This window comes from Leptomonas pyrrhocoris (assembly GCF_001293395.1).
Source record: "Leptomonas pyrrhocoris isolate H10 chromosome Unknown, whole genome shotgun sequence".
In the NCBI taxonomy this organism is placed as follows: domain Eukaryota; phylum Euglenozoa; class Kinetoplastea; order Trypanosomatida; family Trypanosomatidae; genus Leptomonas; species Leptomonas pyrrhocoris.
In genome coordinates this window covers 370,182-387,468 of record NW_015438368.1, presented here as the reverse complement: position 1 = coordinate 387,468, position 17,287 = coordinate 370,182, and the positions used below count along the sequence as shown (strand labels likewise).

The window sequence follows — 17,287 nt, the reverse complement described above, 5'->3', positions numbered from 1 at the left end:
TGACACAAAAGGGGAAGCGGAGATAGTGAGCTTGGAGCACATGTCTCGCTGTTTCTACTTAGTTGTTGTCGTAAACTCATTCATTTTCGTTGAGCCTAAAAAGTGAAGAGAGCGTTGGTCTTTTGTGATCACCACCTGGTTTTGTGTTACTGGTTTTACGGTTCCTTACGTGTGCTTACAATTACCAGTATTTGCTCTCCGATAGAAAAGGTGCAAGTGCAAAAATCAGCCCATGCTCGTACGCCGCTGCACGACCAAGGTACCCTGCTGTGAGGATTCCCATGGCGCCGAGACCCGACCGCACGTCCTTCTCACCGGTCAGAGCATCCATTACCTCAGCGAGCTCCTTGCCTTCGCTGAGAATAGGCCGCATCAGTGTTTCACTCATCTCAAAGCGGGCGGAAGAGCCGATGCCACATTTGCCTGTTTTGCGCTCTATGACGCTCATCCAGCCACATTCGAACCATCGTTTACCAATGTGCTCGAGGCCACCCTCAAGCCCGATGCCGAAGTCTGCGTCAGGAACAGCGTTCAATGCGGCCTTGGCTCGGTTGACGGCGCCTTTCTGTGTCTCCTCAGCCGACATCGGTTGATCCGTCACACCAGACTCGACATTAACTGCACGAACCTCGTGAACGTCGTTGGGGAAACACTTGTTCACGGCGGTGACCACGCACTCGACCTTGGCGCGGTTGGTTGTTCCAATTGCCCAAACGGTCATGTTGAGAACAACGACTCTTTGTGGTTGTGTGTGGGTGTCGGTGTGAATGTGGAAGAGACGGCTGGCATGACTAGCATGAAAAAGACGAGACAAGAAGGTGCAGATCACCACAGACGATTTTCTTTCACCGGACACGGAGAAGATGAAGTCGAAGCTCTCAAAGCTGAAGCCTGTTTTCCGCAAAGGAGGTACTGTCACTGCCGCAACATCGAGCGGCTTGACGGACGGCGGAAGCGCAATGCTGGTGATGTCTGAGGAGAAAGCAAAGAAACTGGGTTTTCCGACGGACGTCACGGTGAAGAGCTGGCATTTCTCTGGCATCGATCCGTATCCTCAACTCTTGCTTGCACCTGTTCTTGGCTGGGGTCCAGCTTTGAAAAAGGCTGGGCTGTCGCCGAAAGATATCGACCTTTTTGAGGTGCACGAGGCATTCGCAGCGCAGGTTCTCGCGACTCTCAAGTGTCTCAAGTCACAAGAGTTTTTCGACAAGTATGCCAACGGCAACAAGGCAGTTCTTTCCGAGGACATCGATCCCTCTAAGCTGAACGTCAATGGGAGCTCACTGGCTTTCGGTCACCCATTTGCTGCGACCGGTGGCCGTATTGTGACTTCATTGGCAAATGAACTTCGCCGCACTGGCAAGCGAAACGGCCTCGTCAGCATTTGTGCTGCAGGTGGTCTCGGTGGTGTTGCCGTTCTGGAGCACACACCGAGTAAATGAACCGAGTTTTAAGTTGAAGGATTTGCTGTTTTTATTCTCTGTTATACCAGCACTCACTGATAAGCGTACACATCCAATAGCCGAATGCGAAGTTGGCTTTTCTTTTTCTGAAAGTGAGTGTCTTCTTTCTTCTGCCTTTTCCATCTACTGCAAGCGTTTTTTTTTCTCTATCATTATTAGCAAATCAAATAGATCACCGTTTAGTGGAGCTTGACTGCATTTACTATCTTAGTATCTCTTTACCCTTTGTTTCAGCATCCTTTCTGCTTTTTGCACGATTGAAAAAGTGCTTTCAGCGGTGTAGCTGTTGCTTATTGACTCTGTTGCTTTTCTTTCGCATTTGTTTATCTCCCTTTCTTCTCGACGGAGACGGGAACAATTTCATCTTTGAAATACCCAGCTTTTGTGGCACGGTTTGCTTTCTCATGTGAAGCGACCGCAAAAGCTTCCTGTGCTTCACGCGAGATGTTGTTCAGCTCGCCGATGACGTCACCGTGCCATCCCATCGTTTTCCCAGTACTTCGCTCTGCCAAGGCGACAGATTTCGGCAGCCAGGCAGCTGGGTTGTAGCCGGCGTGTTGGAAGAAGCCCTTGACCCCTTTCTTTTGCGCCACCATCAGTCCGTGTGCTACCGACTTCGGTAGCGGCACCTCGAGATTGCTCAAGCTGTCGCTCCCTCCAGCAATGACAACGTCAGCATGGCCGCTCTCGACAAGCATGCACGCCTGCGCGAGTGCATTCAACCCGCTGGCGCATGCCATGCTGGTGAGGTTACCCGTGATAGATTTCGGAAGGTTAAGCTCGATTACGATTTCGCGTGCGCAGTTGTGCATAGTGCCTTGTAGCACAACATTGCCCCACACAATGTGATTGATCTCGCGTGGGTCCAACTTCGTTTTATCGAGAAGCCCAGCAACTGCAGCGCTCGCTAGCTGCAGTGTGTCCATCTTTAACAGCGTACCGAAGGACTTCGCAAACGGCGTCCTCGTTCCCGTTACGAAGACGGCTTTCTGCGCAAGCGAGCGGCGGCTGCAGTGCATTCTGATAGAGTGTCGAAAAACAACAACGCGTCCTGCGTGTTGTTAAAGTGAGAGGAGACAAAGAAAGACAGCAAGAAAGATGGAAATGACGAAGACACTCTAGACTTGACGGAGCCTCTACGCTTTCGGTACCACGCTTCTCTATGAGCCGCAGCAAAACGAGACGGGTGCTGGTGAAGCGCTTTCGTTAGTTTATGATCAAATCATTTAGTAGTCAGACATCTTTGCATGCCGCCGCGACTTCCATTATCATTACTACGCGATAACATGCGCAGGAGAAAGTGCAATTCCGGCGAGCCAAAGCAGGTCATTCTCGCTGCAATAACTCTCCAGTTGAACAAAAAAGGCCGCAGACAGCCGATGTACAGCCGCTCCTATCCATCCCTGCTCCCTTTTCGGCAGTGGTCAGGGTCTTGTCATCGACTTCCGCTCCGCACTAAATGCAACATCCGCAACGGCCTCTCTTTGCTAAAGGAAACCTACCTACGCAGCTCCCGCCATCAGGGTCTCGCTTCCCTTCCTCATTCTTTTGGGGGGCTCCTTCTTATCTTCTTCGGGGATGTTCACGTTGTGAGGTCAAAGACCCCCTCCCCTCCACGATGCCGAGCGTCCGGCAAAAAGGCTCGTGTCACCCCTTCACCGCTCTTGTTTCAACATAGAAAGAAAATGCTCACCGCAACACCAAGAATTCTTGGCTGAGAGAAAAAGCCTTTTCAGTGTGTTCTCTTTGCGCGCTAAGATTTCGTTCATCAACTGAAAAGAAGATAAACGAGGCACGTTTTTGTTTTGCTCCCTTACGGTTCCTTGAAAACCTGTCAACGTAACGCTGATGAAGTATTGCATTCTACACAACCGGGCTTCTTTCGACCCTTGCGCTCAAGTAGGCACACCGGCCACCCACGGTAAGCTCTCTAACCTTTCGCACCTGGTGTTCTGTTGCACTTGATTCTCAAGTCACACCTACTCGCAATTGCGTCCAGTGTGAGCCAGTGAGCCATACATCATGATAGAGAAGTTGATACAGCTTCTTAACAGAACTCGGAAGGTCAGCAGGTAGTGCTTTTGCCGCACGGCTATTTTCAGTCTGTCTTCCTCCACATGCAGCTTAACAGAACCGGCGTCAATTGGGTGCCGAATAGCACATGCTTTGGCACGGCAGAGGCCCTGGTCATCAACCAGGCGGGGGTCCTGAATACGAGAGAGGGCATCTGAAAAGCTATGGTTGCACCTTATTCACTGACTGGTGTGGAGGCTAGACAGCATACGTTCTTGCCACCTCAATAGACACACCGTAGACAGAGACTTGAACTGCACTGCTTGCGACGCGGAGCCATTCTTGCCACAATCCGCCGATCCGCTTACCGGTACCAAGAGTGACTGCAATCGGACACGCTGCCAAGCTGTACATTTGTGGATGCACAGCTCGCCATTGTTCAGCGCATCTGCTGACCTAACCGGAAGAGCGCGTCTTTCGCAGAGCACCACGAACAGACAACTCATCCGACAAGCCCGGTGTTAAACTTGTAACATAAAAAAACTGTGAGACACTCCCTGTGGTGGAGCTCACTGGGGATACATTTCGCTCCCGCTACTCTTTCTGCGGCTACGGTTTCCATTCACTGCAAGTAAAACGCCACTAATGGACAAAAGGACGGACACAGGGCCTCCTGTGAGGGAAGTAGCGGCATTATTTCTTTGAGCCGTAAGCAGTGGGGTGCGTAAACACTTCAGGGAGAAGAGAAAACAGAACTAGTGGAGACAAACCCTTTTTCCCTCCTGATCCCACGGAACTCAACACATTTGTGGAAACATGGACCTGGTAGGCGAGGCAGAAACGTCTTGTTTGTGCTGTCGCTCAGCCTGAAGACCAGCTCCCTACGCCCGCTGACCCAGTTTCGCAGTACATCCGCTCACGGTAGTCTTTCAAAACTAACGTCTTTTGAAACAAGGGCTATTGGGTATCCTTGGCAATTATCAGCGTGTGCCAGCTGTAAGACTGCTTTTCTTTCCAGAAAGTGCAAATGGTGTGCATTGTTGTCTATCTTGTGCAGCAGGGTTGCGGTGCTCTGGGTTGGTACTCATCTTTTATTGCCTAGGAAACGTAAAGAAGACGATACTCCTACTCTAAAAAAGACGAGTTCGGCCTCGTGCTCTCTGGCGTTACGTTTGCTTTCAGTCGGTGGAGGGGTTTCAGCATTGAACGCGGTGTAGGAGTAACTATTGCTCGTCAATGGAGATAATAATGTGTGTGACGCGCTTGATTGAGTTCTGTTACCGACAGGTATAGTGATCGGCTGCTGATTTAACTCTGCCGGATTTTGCAGTAGGGAATCTCTGCCTGTAAAGCGCTGCAGAACTGAATTGGCGTTTCAGCGTTCTCTGTGCTGTTTTTTCGTAACGAGAGGCCAAATCAGTGTTTGATAGCAACGCTTCTAAATCACTTAGATTCAGTGTTGGTGTCGCCGATCTATTGAACGTGCTCGGGAAAGCATCGTGCGTGAGGTATACACGTACAGGTTTAGGTCATTTAAAACTAGCGTAGTGCGTTCGACAGCATATTCGATTCCAAGTTTTCTTCTTAACGTACACTCGGTGTTTTCCCTCAGAGTAACTCTCCATGAGACCGTTGTAAGGGTCGAAATATGGAGTTTTCTTTGCAAGTATTGTCGCAATTCAAAAAACATTTTTTTTTCAAGAGTTTTGCTGTTTCATCAAACCTTTCCGCTGCAGCGGCTGGGGATGAAAAGCGAAGACTCTACTTTCATCGTTTCTTTCTTTTTTACGGGATGGTGATGGAAGCGGCCAGCCCCGCCACGGGAAAGGAACAAGGCAATCGCAACAGGCAATTTCGAGTCTGGAAGGTGCCAGCGAAGCAGGCGCCCCCAGCACTCACAACAAATCCACCTCTCCGGCTTAGGTGGCAAAGTAGGAGACTGCACATACATATCGCAGCGGGTTTCAAGACTTTCCAAAAGGGACCGACAGGCACCTCTGATGATTACTAACACACAAATTTTGAGGGAAAATCCGGAAAAGTTACGAATCGGGATGAGGCCTGGCACCTCAACGTGGTGTCAGGGTCTAGTACTCATTAAGTGAGTAAGTCTGTGGACTGCAGCTTGTCTTTGTTTCCGGTTGCGGGTTTATTGGCTCCACTGACAGGTCGGGGCGGCATACAAGCTGGAGAGACTTGCAGCAGTTCACATATTCGATGCGACTCACGAAAAAGAGCCCCAATGCGTCACTTAAACCAAACGGTGGACCGCTGAGGCTACTTTGTTTTTACACTGCGGTGATGGTGAGCGCAATCCTTGCCAGCCACTGCATTCGTGCACCTCAGTGGAAGTGACCATTTGGGGGAGTAAAAATATGCTCTTCCTTTTGGCAGAAATGATACGCACGAAGAGCAGGGAAATACAAAAACACAACATCGAAACCTGAGTGAAACCCCTCTAATTCTAGACATGAAAAATAGTAAAGTTCAACTACAACACAGTGCAAAACTAGATGACTCTCCGTAAAAGAAAAACACTTGCTATTAGGATGAAGACGAAAGACAGAAAAAAGGAACCACCACGACAGAGGCGCGGTCGGGGCGGTTTGGTGGGCGGCGAGAGGGCGGGCGGGTTCGGCCGGGGTGGGGGCCCTGGGGCGGCGAGGGAGGGCCGTGCCGGACACGCCAAACGCACCGCAGAAGCGGCTGTCCCAGGAGGTCCCTCAAACCTTTCTTCGCGTTGGGTTGCGCTCGTGGCAGGGGACGTTGTGGGGTGGCTGTGCTCCGCGGTTTTCTGTTGCGCGAGGGGCGTCCTGGCTGGGTGTGGGCGGCCGCGTGTGAAAAGAAGAGGGGAAAAGGCGAGGAGCGGAAAGGGAAAAGGCTGGCAGAAGGGGCTGTGGAACCAGATACAGGCGTGAAAGAATTCAGCGGAGAGTGCCGGTTCTGCCCCTGTTGGGTGCGCCTGGGTTCGGTGGTTCCTTTTCTTCTAGGTAAAGAATGCGTCTCATGCATGTTTTTGTAACATGCTTAAGGACAGGTCTTTCATTGGAGCGCTTCTCTGTCCGTTTCAAAATGCACCGCTCTTTCAACACTTGAGTTACGGTTTCATTTAGACATTCGATTCCGTTTTAGGACACAGGCTTGATTACTTGCGGCGAGCTGTAGCAAAAGGCTGCGCTCGTTGGCTGGGTGCGACGGGATTCGATCTCGTGGCAGAAGTTTTTGTGCTTGTCCCAATCCGCCTTCTGGCATTCCGACGAGCAGTAGAAGGTGACGTCGCAGCCGCTGCACTTGAGGAGATCTTTCGTGCTTCCCGGGCACGCCGGATTGGCGCACTTCATATCCGCCTGCTTTCCGATGAAGACGTCGCGGCTGTGGACTGCAAGGTGGTACTCTGGGAAGCTCAACGCGGCAAAAATGGCGAGGATGTACTCCTTCAGCGTGTGCAGAATCTGCAGCACGTCGTCGGAGTCCAGGCGGGTGTACGCGACTTCAGCGGAGGCGAGCGCCTCGTTCAGCGTCGGCACGAGCTTGCACAGGATGCGGATGTCCTTCACCTCGTTCTTCACCCACAGCAGCGCCAGGACGATGCGGTCCAAGTTGACTGTTTTCGCGGTCTGCACGTCTGCGAAGCCGGGCTGCGGGGATGTGATGGTGTTGAGGGCGTCAAACAGCGCCGTGCGGCAGTAGAAGAGGCGGCCGTTGTGGATGAGGTTGCCGATGTCGTCCAGGTGCGGGTTCTCCATGAAGTCCTTGCAGAAGTTGTGCAAAAAACGCGTCGCCATCTCCAGCATCAAAGCGTCCTTTGCGTTGGTCGCAGCCATCATGACACAGTCGAGAATCTTGATCTTCTCCATATCGCGCAGAAAGACCGTCGGCCCGGTGCGCAGCTTCGCGTAGCAAGGGCAGCCGTCGCAGCACACGAAGGTGTTGAAGACGGACTTGCCGTCCGACGAGCCGGGCGAGACACCGTTGCGTGTGTTGACGATGAAGAAGAGGGACTTGATGGCGTCCATCAGCCGCCGAAAGGCGTCGGTCGACGCCATGTTCTTGCGCAGGAAAAACACACTCTCCGTCACGCGCTCCGCCGCCGCGACGAGGGCCTCGGAGTTGTCAGACTTGACCTTCTGCGCCGCGATCTGAAAGCGCGTGCAGTGCTGCTCCAGCAGGTTCAGCAGGACGTTCTTCTCGCTGGCGCTGGACACGGTGAACTTCGCCGTCATGCAGACGATGCGGAACACCTCGTGCGCCTCGCCAAATACACCGGTCATGTTGCGGAAGGCCTCGTTGTTCGCGACACGGTTGTAGATCACCGTCACAACCTTCTCCAGAAAGGGGTCCTCGTGCAGCACTGTGTGTGCCATCAGACAGTCCATGAGCCGCGTCGCCACTGGGATGCGCTTGGAGGAGGAGATGTTGTCCATGTAGTCGTCGAACCACTCCGTGCGCATCTCGCGGAACGGGTAGCGCAGCACCGAGTCGAAGTTCACCGGCGGCCGATCATCCGCCGGGTCCGGGGAGGAGTCCCGCGACTGGTCCGCCATGTCAACGTGAGGAGGAGGATGTGGGGGAGCACTAAAAGCGCAGGTCGCTAACTTCAAAAAGAAAAAGAACGAGTACGAAACAAAGGAAAGCAACAGCGATTGCAACAACAGAACTGCTCAGCTGAAAGAAAAACGTTGTCGATGTGTGCGTGAGATGAAGGGGAGGAAGGAGTTAGAAAACGTGAAGAGGGAAGGAAGGTAAAGAGGTCAAGTTCAAAACAACAGTTGGGAAGGAGAGAAGGAGAGGTCACAGAAAACAGCGTGCGCGCGCATGCGGATCGTCCGCGATGCAAGCGCATCCAAAGTTACGCAGAGTACAGCGGAGGCGCATCAAATACAGTGAGAAGAGAAAAAAAAACCGGATGGGCTTTGAGTTCGATTCTCTTATTGTTCTTTGCGCCGTCGCGTCGGAATCTATCGAGCAATCTGCACTTTCCTTCCAATCGCAACGAAACAACAGAAGAATGCGAGTTTCACTCCATTACGTAAAGCTAGCATACCACACCGCCTCCTCAGCCTGGCCACGCAGGTAGGCGTCGAGGAGGTTCCGCTCGGACTCCTCCAACTTGTCCCGCACGTCGTTGAGGTCAAAGCCTTTCTTCGCGGCCGCAAAGATGATGCGAAGGTAGCGGAGCTGGTAGAGACGGAAGAGCTGGGCCGCAAGCCGGTTGCCCTCCGCGCTCATATGCCCATTGGATGTGGGGTTGCTCAGCAGACGGCACAGCTGCAGACCAGCTTTGTAGAAGTAAGGAGACTTGCGATGCAGACTGGGCGCCAGCGGATCGGTTTTAAACTCGCGAAAGGTGGCAAGGGAGAACTTGTGTGGGGCGTGCACGCTGACGTAGCCGTCTGCGCGAAGGGCGCCTGCTGCCCATAGCGGCATGGCCGTGATGCAGCCCGCAGCCACCTCGTTCACCGCCTCCCCTTCCACGGTGCGCACTGTGAGGTCTTTCCCCATGTTGAAGGACGGAACGGTGAACGTCACGGGGACGAGTTCTTCCGCGGCGCCGATATCGTCCAGGTCAAAGTGACTGCGGATCATATTGCAAACAGAGCGAGGGGAGATGAGATAGATTCTATGTGTCTTTCTATGTGACTCTAACAATTGATGTGTGTGTGTACTTCCCTCCACGGTGGAGCGGAAGGAAAACAAATGCGCCGGAGCACGAATGCTGGGCGCGATGATGGGAAGAGCCGGAGGAAAGAGAGAGGGGAGAGGCTGCAGGAGAGAGAGAGAGAGCTAACAAGGTGCCCCACAGAGCAGGCTGTTGTGTCTGCTGACGTCGTCGGCACGAGGAGGAGTCACAAGAAATAATAAAAAGAACGCACGGATGTGTACGCCTGGCACTCTCCTCCACGTGTGCATCGCTGCTGCGGCTGCTTCTCCATGGTACCGAGTCACATTGCACTTGTGCTCTCATGGACTGACGCCTCAGTGGACACACTGGTAAAAACACTCGTGTGGAGTCGCCCGCACCGCTGATGTTCTGAGTTTAAAAAAAAAGTGATTGCCATAATTGATGAGAAAGAAGACATGGGTGTTTACATGTTAACGAAGAGCTCTAAAAGAGAGGTACAAATGGAGTGAGATGAAACCAGAGAACATAAAGATAAGGCAACCGGAAGCACACGGCTGCACACCACACATATACATAACCCACCTTGGTAAGTGGGTGGAAAACAGAAAACATAAATCAGGTTCGTTGACATCGTTAGTTCTTTTTCATTTCACGGAGACCGTGGCGTAGCGACCTTTTATGCCTGAGCCGCGTAGTACTCGCGCTGACGCTGAAGGTGGTCTTGGCGCTGCAGGATGCGCTGCAGCAGCTCCATGTTCGTCTGGTTCAGTGGACGGTCCGAGACGTCCTTCACTTCACGCAGTAGCTCCTGCAGTTCTGCCTCCGACAGCTGCGCCAGTAGGCGGCGACGACGGGCCTCCTCGAACTCCTTCTTGTACACCTCGGCCGTGCCGTTTCGCTGGATCTCCGCGAGCTCATCGATGTCCGCCTCAACGCGCATGCGCTGCTGGTGCTCCTCGAGAATGAGCGCGTTCAGGTCCTCCAGCTTCTGCGGGGAGGCGCTGCTCACGTCGCTGATGTCGTCCTCGATGGGGCGGTACGCGCGTGACTTAGACTTGAAGGCGAGGTTGCCGAAGGTGTCGCACTTGCCCGTGGCCGCGGTGTTCTTGTCCAGCACCGTGTGCGGCCCAGGACGCCACCCGTATTGGTCACCGCTGTGGTGGCAGCACGGCCCCCCGCTGGTGGACTTCTCATTCTTGGTGCAGCCGTTGCCGCAGCGGTGGGTGGAGGAGCGCAGCTGGGACTTCTTCATGCGCCAGCTCCCCGGGCGGGCGGCCACGCGCGGGATGCACGGGCAGCCACCGGTCGCCGCGTAGTAGTTGTTAGTGCGTGGGATGGCGAGGAGCTTGTAGTTCGGTAAGTTGTCCTCGTGACTGTAGCAGCCGCACTTGTGATAGCGGTGGGATGCGTTGTTGGTGTTGCCGCTGCCATTGCCGTTGGCCAGTCGTGACTGCTGTGGGGCCTTCTTCGCAGAGGCGCCTTTCACGGGCGGGAGGAACGGCGGAGGGGTGCCCATGGTGGGGTAGAGAGACGGAGTGGCAGCGGAGCGATATCAACTCTAGTAAGAAACAAGGCAGCACACCGATAAACGCGACCGCGATCGAATAAGGAGCAACAAAAGACTGAGAGAAAAAGAAAAGAAAGGAGAAGGTGATAATTGAAAGGGTAGCGGCGTTGGTAAAGCACGCATACAAAAAGAAGCGCGACTCGAGGAAGCAGACGGTGCGGGACGGCGAATGAAAACCGCGTTCAACGAGGCGATCGAGTAGGTGCGACAGGAAACTTTTGCGTGTGACGGCAGATTCGTTTGCGCGCTGCCGTCGTGCGGCCACCGAGGGTAGAGGATCGTTGTGTTCTTCTTGGACGGCACAACTGCGCAAGTTCAAATAAAAAAAATGAAAGAAAGAGTTTGCAGGTGACATGCGATACATACATACATCGTTGCGAGGAGACACATCACAGGAGAAATAGTAAAAAAACAAAAACAACGAACAGTACAGAATTCGTGACGTACATAACGGGTGAGAGAGATAGAGAAAAAGAAGAGAGACGACGATGTCGACAGCAAACACGCCTGTTAAAAGAAAGAGAAGGAGAAGCGAAGGTGTGAACGTCCAAGCTTTACCAAAAATAAGTTGGAAACGATTTACTTCTTCTGTTTGGCGGCGAACGCAATGGCGGACTTCTGCTGGCGCTCCTGGCGGCGGAGGTCGTTGAGGCGTCGCTCCTCCTCCACGAGGTAGTGCAGACGAATGATGTTGTACTTGGAGCCGACGGGCCGGCCAGCCACAAACTCCAACTCGTCCATGATCTCGCCGTACTGCTCCCCCACCGTGGCGACTTCACGAGGGCCACGCGACGCCATGCGAGAGGCGGGGCTGAGCGGCTGCCCCTTGCCGGCCGCACGTTGGCTGGCCTCGTACTCATCGATGTGGTTCGTGCCCATGAGTTCGGTGTCGCCCTCCAACTCCGCACGGCGGCCCTCTGCGTCCATGCGGGCCAGCATTTCGTCGCGCAGGACGGCCTTCAAGAAGTTTTTGCGGTCCTGCGCGCGCTCTTCCACCTTCGCCTGCTTCTTGGCCGAGCGAGTCATATTCGGCTCGCCGGTGGCGCTGTTGCTGAAGGCGATTGCGGCCACCACCGAGGCGGCTGGACCGCGTTGGGCGACGGTGCCGCCGTAGTTCCGCGAGTTCGGGAACGACGCTGAGGCAGACGCAGTATGAACCGTGTGCGGACCGTCCGCCGCGCGAAACGTCTCCTTCGGCTTCGCATTTCCCTCCGTCGGTGTTGCGCTTTCCGGCAGATTCTTGCTGGCGTCGCTGCCGTAACCCGCCGGGCAGGGGCACCCGCCGTTGGGGGCGTAGTAGCCCTGCAGCGTCCGCGGGTTGGCGACGTCGCGGCGGTAGTTGGGAAGCTCGGTGTCGTGCTTGTAGCACGCGCACTCGTGGTACGGGCCGTGCTGACACGTGCCGGTGGCGGTGGCGGACATGGCGAGAGTCCAGGTAGAAAACAATGTGGCGAAGTATATAATACCGTTTTTGAAAGCGAGAGAGCGAGAAGAACTGGACGCACGCCGGGCGTTGTCTTGATCTGATGCGCTGAAAGAACGCACTGGGATAACAAGTGAGAGAGATAAAAGACTGAAGATAGAAGAAGAGGAGGAGCCGGCTTTTATAAGAGGCATAAGAGTTGGCGCACGGCAGATCACAATTTCCTGTGCACATGAAGCAGGTCTACCACAGGGCAGTCGGAAGTTGAGTGCCTTTCAAGAGACTAAAAGACCGCAGGTAATAATAATAATGAGTTGCTTTAACGGGGTTGTGCGAACGACTTCCCAAGCGGCATCGGCGCGCGTTAAAACCCTTCGGAAAATAATGAGCTTAGCTGGAGCGGTTACCTACGTTGGAAGTCCCCCAAAATTGATAGAAGAATGATTTTCGCTTATGTTAATGTGCAGAGGGCGCTTTCCCTGTCCTTCTTGACGAAATCCCCCGTTTATACGTTTTACTTTCTTTATTCGATGCGAAAGCAAGAGTGAGCACGCTCATGAAGACGAAGAGAGGAGAAGAGGCTGCATCCAGCTTACCCCTTTCGTATACACCGCTAAAGTTGCAGTAGTTGGTGTAACACAGACGACTGGGTCAGCGTCAGCGCAAGAACACCGGCCTGTGCCGCTTGCGCAACAGAGAGCGCAGCGGGACGCCAGAGTTCAAGCAGCGAGGCCCAGAAGGGGCACATCGGTAGTGGAAGAGAGTTGGTGTGGGTTGTAATGCACCGCAAAAGCCACGCCGCCGTTTTGGCCATGTCATTCCCTCGAGCACGCAACAACGCAGAAAGAGCGTCGTGCGGCAGCGGCTGCGCTGCGTCCTGCCACACCCGTCCTAAACACCACAGAATCATCCCCGCCTCACCCATGCCTTCTGCTTCCCCGCTGGCAGCATCGGGTGCGTACTCGCGAACACGCCTGCTGGAGACGACACCAAAGAGTGCCACAAGGTTGTGGTGAGAGAGACGGTGCTGCTGCAGAGTGGAGTCAGCGGAGGAGGAGGAAAAGGAGCTACTGGCCAGCAGCGTCGCCAACCCGCACACGGCAGTCGTCATGTTGAGCCTCAAATACGATCCCGCTGCAAATTTCGCGTCCGCCAACAACGAGAGGAGGCTTTCAAAGACGTGCTGTACGTACTGCCACGACTGTGGTGGAGTGGAATCGAAAGCAGGCGAAAGCAGTGACGCCGGGCGACTTGCTCGAACACGCTCGCTGGCATGCGGAACGTCCGAGTGAGCTTCAGCGTGGAGGAGATCTTTTCGTTGCGCCGCACAGCTTTGCTGGTCCCACAGACTCAGCAGGGCACCAAGACACAATAAGGCGTCGGAGGCGGCAACATTTTGCGTGAGCACTGCCTTGAGTTCTTCCGCGTCCACTCTGCGCTCCGATATCCCCGCCTCTGCAGCTCCGTGCGGCATTACTTCGCGGAGGCACAAGGTAAATAAATCGTTGCCAAGAGCATCGGAGAGACCGTCCCCGCTGGCGGTGCGGCGTATCTGCGTGGAAAACGGGCGGTAGAGAGATCCCGAGTAGGCGAGAAGAAAGGTGCAGTCGTAGAGAATGGCAAAGCAGGCTCGTCGAACCTCACCGAGCTCATCAGCCGTGCCGCCAGCAGATTCCTCTTGTGGGCCCATTGCCGTCGCAGGCGCTGCGAGTGCCACATGTAACGGGTGGTCAGGCCGAGACTGACAAAGCGTCAGCAGTGCTACGCATCGATTTGGGAGTGCGTCATCCACAGGGCACGAGGAGCCCGATGACCCACCGCGACTGTTGATAGAGGCAGCTGGGTAGAGAAGAACAGCGGCGAGCGCCATGACACGTGCGTCCATTGCAGCCGCCTCCGCCTGCTTCTGCGGGCACAGCTGAAGGGCGAGGAGGGCATCGCGGTCTAGCAGACCGTCGCAGACGCAGCTCATAAGGTCCAGACTCACCATGCACATATCGGTCATGTCGACGGCGGCATCCTCAAAGGAGGCATGCGTGGTGTTGCCGCTTGTACCGTCTGCATTGCGCACATAGCCAGCGAGGTACTCGGCGTAGAGACTCAGCACGTGGTGTGCCACTTGAAGGATCCAAGGTAGAACCGTTTCCAACGCTGCGGCATCCATCACGGTCGCCACGTCGGCCATGCAGGAGAGCAGCGACGTCATCTCAAAGAGAGAGGTGCGGATGTCAGCGAGAAGGTGCATGTAGTGAGCTGCGAGGACTTCTAATGCCTGCGCGGTGACGGTGCGGACAAGAAATTGGGTGGACGCGGCGGCAGCGTCGTCCCCGCCCGCCCACGGCTCTGTTGACTTCTGTTGACAGAAGGTCCACAGTGCTGGAAACGCCTCACTGAAAAGACGGTAGATCGACTGACGCACGCTCCACTGAAAGCGGGGCAAACTCTGGCTTATTAGGTGGAGGGTCTGTGGGAGGGCGACGACGCCAGGAGTGAGACGCAGCGATTGGAAGAGCAAAGTAACGTGCTGCATCGACGCAGCACTCATATCTGGGCTGTGCGCAGGATTGTTGGGTGGAGCATCGTCTCCCTCACTGTTGCTGCTGTCATCGAGTGATTCTTCTTCGAGGTCGGACGTGCCAGTGGTGCTCCGCTTTCCAGCAGTGCGAGCAACGTCTGTGAGAGTGCGAACGCAGTCGGTAATGAGCGAGGTGATCGCCCGAACACACTCCACCTGGACGGCTTTGTTCACCTCCACGTTCAGTACCTGTGTAAGCGTCCACAGCACTCCTTCCATCCCACCAGCGGGGCTCAGTGCAGTATGTGTGTAATGCGCCAGCCGCTGCGTGCGAAATTCGGCAGCGCGGTCGCCAGCGTCTCCCGCGTGCTCGCGGAGGCCCCTCCACGCCTCCATCAGTCCACTTCCCAGTCGTCCCAGAAAGCGAACCGCCTGTAATCGAAGAAGGAACGGCGCACGCGCCAGCGTCGATGCGTCCGACGATGACGGCGGAAGAAGCTGCAGCACATTGCTCAGTTGAACGGCAAGCTGTTCACCAGAGGCTGCCGCTGTCATGCCCATGTCAGCGAGAATGCTGTCGACCGTTTCGTTGCACACGAAGAGCGCCGACTCCATCGCACACACATCAGACAGCTGCGCTGGCGGAGACGGCGACAGGGGTGCGAGGACGAGCGGCATCAAAGCAGCCATCCACTCCGCATTGCACGTGAGGCTGTTGGCACACCACGCCACAGCCTGGCGCAGCGTGCCGTTGTCGGGTAGTTGGGCTTCCAATGCGTCTGCCATGGTGAACTCTTCCGACCCTTCCTGCTCTTCTCCTTCGTTACCACCGCCGCTGACATCACCAAACTCTCTGTCCGTGTTAGCTCCGTCGACGCGTCGACCACGTTGTCCTCGACGTCGTGCAGAAGCGGATGTCACCAACATCTCCGCTGCACTGTCCGGCTCTTGCACCGTGTGCTCGTGAAGTTGCCCCGCTATCGACGGTGGCAATGTGGCGGCGCTGGTCAGCATGCAGTGCACACATGCCACGTACGAGGCGGTCATGCTAGTTGTATCGTAGGAGCCTGGTTTTTCCGTTCGAACGGATGGAAGACCGAGAAAGTGCTCTACGTGAACCAACTGTGCAGCGTAGCTCACACTCGCCACCACGGCAGCGTGAACGCTGGCTGCGTCTCCCACACCGTCATACACAAGTTGCGTGGAAGCCGCACTCTGGCAATACGCAGTAAGCAGTGGTACTGCGGCACGTTGAAAGCGCCCGTTGAGGACGTCGAAGGGTTCCATCAGGACGGCGTCCGCCATGTAACGCATCGCCGCTACGACAAAGGGTGCTGTGGACTGCAGAGGATGCGGCAGAGGTGGAATTGCGGCCACTGTGCTTACACCTTCACTCCACGACGCAAACGGCACCAGCACGAGAGTTAACGCAATGTCCTGTATGTCGGAGTGTATCCCTGCGACTGCGGCGGAGACTTCCCTCAGTGATTGCACCGCGGGACCGTCCCCCGACTCGGAATGTACGTTGTCGAGGAAGTCAGGCGTTGTCGAGGGCAGCACGCCGGACTCCATGCAGGAGGAAAAGGCAGCTAAGAGGTTTTCCATCCACGCGGCCAGTGCGCGGGTATGTAAGGGATCTTCGGGATTGCAGTTGAGGTGAGGGCTCAGGGCCGATCGCAGGAGCTGCAGCTGCTGGGAAAAGAGGGTGCACAAAGCGGCGCTCTGCGACTGCTGTCCGCCCACCCACTCACGCAGCGAACGCGACGCCGTCAGCGCCACCTCACACATTTCTCGTAGAAGGGCCGCAGTCTGCGCGCCAGCGCCTAAGCTCGCGGTGCTGTGCGCATTGTCATTAGGAGCAGACGACAATCCGGCCTGTGCAGTGACGTGAAGAAGGTGGCAGAGGAGGTTGTCCCACGCAGACGTCGCGGCCGCAAAGCACGCCGAATCCGCAGCGGCTGCTTTCAGCAAAGTAGCAATGAGACTCGTCGTGGCCCGCCGTAGCGGAGCTGGAAAAGCGGAAGTGTCAGGCTGGAGAGAGGATGGCAGAAGGTCCGCGATTAATTGGTGAAGGGAGGTCTCCGTGCTTGTGCCATTCATGCTTGAACCCAGGTAGAAGGAAAGCCGAGTTTGTCGGCGAAGAAGCTGACGGACCACTGTGGCCGCGGAAAGCCGCACAGTGGGAGAGCTGGAGCCATCACACACAATAGCAGAGACCGAAAGGAGGGCGTCCGGGTGCTGTGCAAGGGCGTCCAGCTGGTGTAGATTGGAGGCTTGCACCTGGGGATCTGGGCTTGTAAATCGGGCCAGGAAGCAGTGGTGCTGCTGCTGCTGCGCGGCTGCCCACTCCATCGTACCTATTTTACTTTTCGAGGCTTTTTTATTTGTGCTGCTTCGTGTTGTCACACGTGCGTTTGTTGGGCAGATATTTTATGAAGTAGAGAAGAAGAAAGGGGTGAGAAGAAAGCCATGGAGTTTGAGGAGGCACACGCGTGTTTGAACACACACACACACGAAAAACTCAGACGTTATTGAAGCAATTCACTGCACTGCATGGAGCCTTTCAGCAGCGGCGAAAGCTGAGACGACAGAAGAAAGACAGCTCTGTAGTATACTTGGCAATCAAGAAGCTCAGGTAGTGCTGGATCATTGAGTTGAACACAGATCACGTTTTACACGTAAA

At 55.1% G+C, this 17,287-nt stretch overlaps 8 protein-coding genes across 14 annotated transcripts; 1 reads left to right on the top strand and 7 right to left on the bottom strand.

Annotated features, from left to right (window-relative positions):
- Positions 1–181: 181 nt before the first annotated feature.
- Positions 182–793, bottom strand: ABB37_05936 (hypothetical protein; the record flags this gene model as incomplete). 2 transcript variants are annotated; one of them, XM_015804169.1, is made up of 1 exon in its annotated part: positions 182–793. In XM_015804169.1, the coding sequence occupies exon 1, from the start codon at positions 719–721 to the stop codon at positions 182–184; it is 540 nt and encodes a 179-aa protein (XP_015657303.1). In that variant the 5' UTR covers positions 722–793. The 2 variants fall into 2 exon arrangements, with proteins under 2 accessions (XP_015657303.1, XP_015657304.1); XM_015804170.1 differs by having other exon boundaries at positions 182–784.
- Positions 794–863: 70 nt separating this feature from the next.
- Positions 864–1,442, top strand: ABB37_05935 (thiolase protein-like protein; the record flags this gene model as incomplete). Its single annotated transcript, XM_015804168.1, has 1 exon — positions 864–1,442. One exon carries the CDS (start codon positions 864–866, stop codon positions 1,440–1,442), a length of 579 nt encoding a protein of 192 aa, XP_015657302.1.
- Positions 1,443–1,786: 344 nt separating this feature from the next.
- Positions 1,787–2,516, bottom strand: ABB37_05934 (thiolase protein-like protein; the record flags this gene model as incomplete). Its single annotated transcript, XM_015804167.1, has 1 exon — positions 1,787–2,516. The coding sequence occupies exon 1, from the start codon at positions 2,480–2,482 to the stop codon at positions 1,787–1,789; it is 696 nt and encodes a 231-aa protein (XP_015657301.1). The 5' UTR covers positions 2,483–2,516.
- Positions 2,517–6,604: 4,088 nt separating this feature from the next.
- ABB37_05933 (hypothetical protein) lies at positions 6,605–8,143 on the bottom strand (the record flags this gene model as incomplete). The annotated part of the gene is made up of 1 exon (XM_015804166.1): positions 6,605–8,143. Exon 1 carries the CDS (start codon positions 8,018–8,020, stop codon positions 6,605–6,607), a length of 1,416 nt encoding a protein of 471 aa, XP_015657300.1. The 5' UTR covers positions 8,021–8,143.
- Positions 8,144–8,501: 358 nt separating this feature from the next.
- On the bottom strand, positions 8,502–9,143 carry ABB37_05932 (putative mitochondrial GINS complex subunit Psf3; the record flags this gene model as incomplete). Of its 2 annotated transcripts, none has more annotated exons than XM_015804164.1 (1): positions 8,502–9,143. In XM_015804164.1, exon 1 carries the CDS (start codon positions 9,060–9,062, stop codon positions 8,502–8,504), a length of 561 nt encoding a protein of 186 aa, XP_015657298.1. In that variant the 5' UTR covers positions 9,063–9,143. The 2 variants fall into 2 exon arrangements, with proteins under 2 accessions (XP_015657298.1, XP_015657299.1); XM_015804165.1 differs by having other exon boundaries at positions 8,502–9,120.
- A 632-nt stretch (positions 9,144–9,775) lies between these two features.
- Positions 9,776–10,723, bottom strand: ABB37_05931 (hypothetical protein; the record flags this gene model as incomplete). 2 transcript variants are annotated; one of them, XM_015804162.1, is made up of 1 exon in its annotated part: positions 9,776–10,723. In XM_015804162.1, the coding sequence occupies exon 1, from the start codon at positions 10,613–10,615 to the stop codon at positions 9,776–9,778; it is 840 nt and encodes a 279-aa protein (XP_015657296.1). In that variant the 5' UTR covers positions 10,616–10,723. The 2 variants fall into 2 exon arrangements, with proteins under 2 accessions (XP_015657296.1, XP_015657297.1); XM_015804163.1 differs by having other exon boundaries at positions 9,776–10,659.
- Positions 10,724–11,007: 284 nt separating this feature from the next.
- Positions 11,008–12,269, bottom strand: ABB37_05930 (putative mitochondrial hypothetical protein). 4 transcript variants are annotated; one of them, XM_015804158.1, is made up of 1 exon: positions 11,008–12,269. In XM_015804158.1, exon 1 carries the CDS (start codon positions 12,086–12,088, stop codon positions 11,246–11,248), a length of 843 nt encoding a protein of 280 aa, XP_015657292.1. In that variant the 5' UTR covers positions 12,089–12,269; the 3' UTR covers positions 11,008–11,245. The 4 variants fall into 4 exon arrangements, with proteins under 4 accessions (XP_015657292.1, XP_015657293.1, XP_015657294.1 ...); XM_015804159.1 differs by having other exon boundaries at positions 11,008–12,241; XM_015804160.1 differs by having other exon boundaries at positions 11,008–12,212.
- A 433-nt stretch (positions 12,270–12,702) lies between these two features.
- On the bottom strand, positions 12,703–16,998 carry ABB37_05929 (hypothetical protein; the record flags this gene model as incomplete). The annotated part of the gene is made up of 1 exon (XM_015804157.1): positions 12,703–16,998. The coding sequence occupies exon 1, from the start codon at positions 16,954–16,956 to the stop codon at positions 12,703–12,705; it is 4,254 nt and encodes a 1,417-aa protein (XP_015657291.1). The 5' UTR covers positions 16,957–16,998.
- Positions 16,999–17,287: the final 289 nt, after the last annotated feature.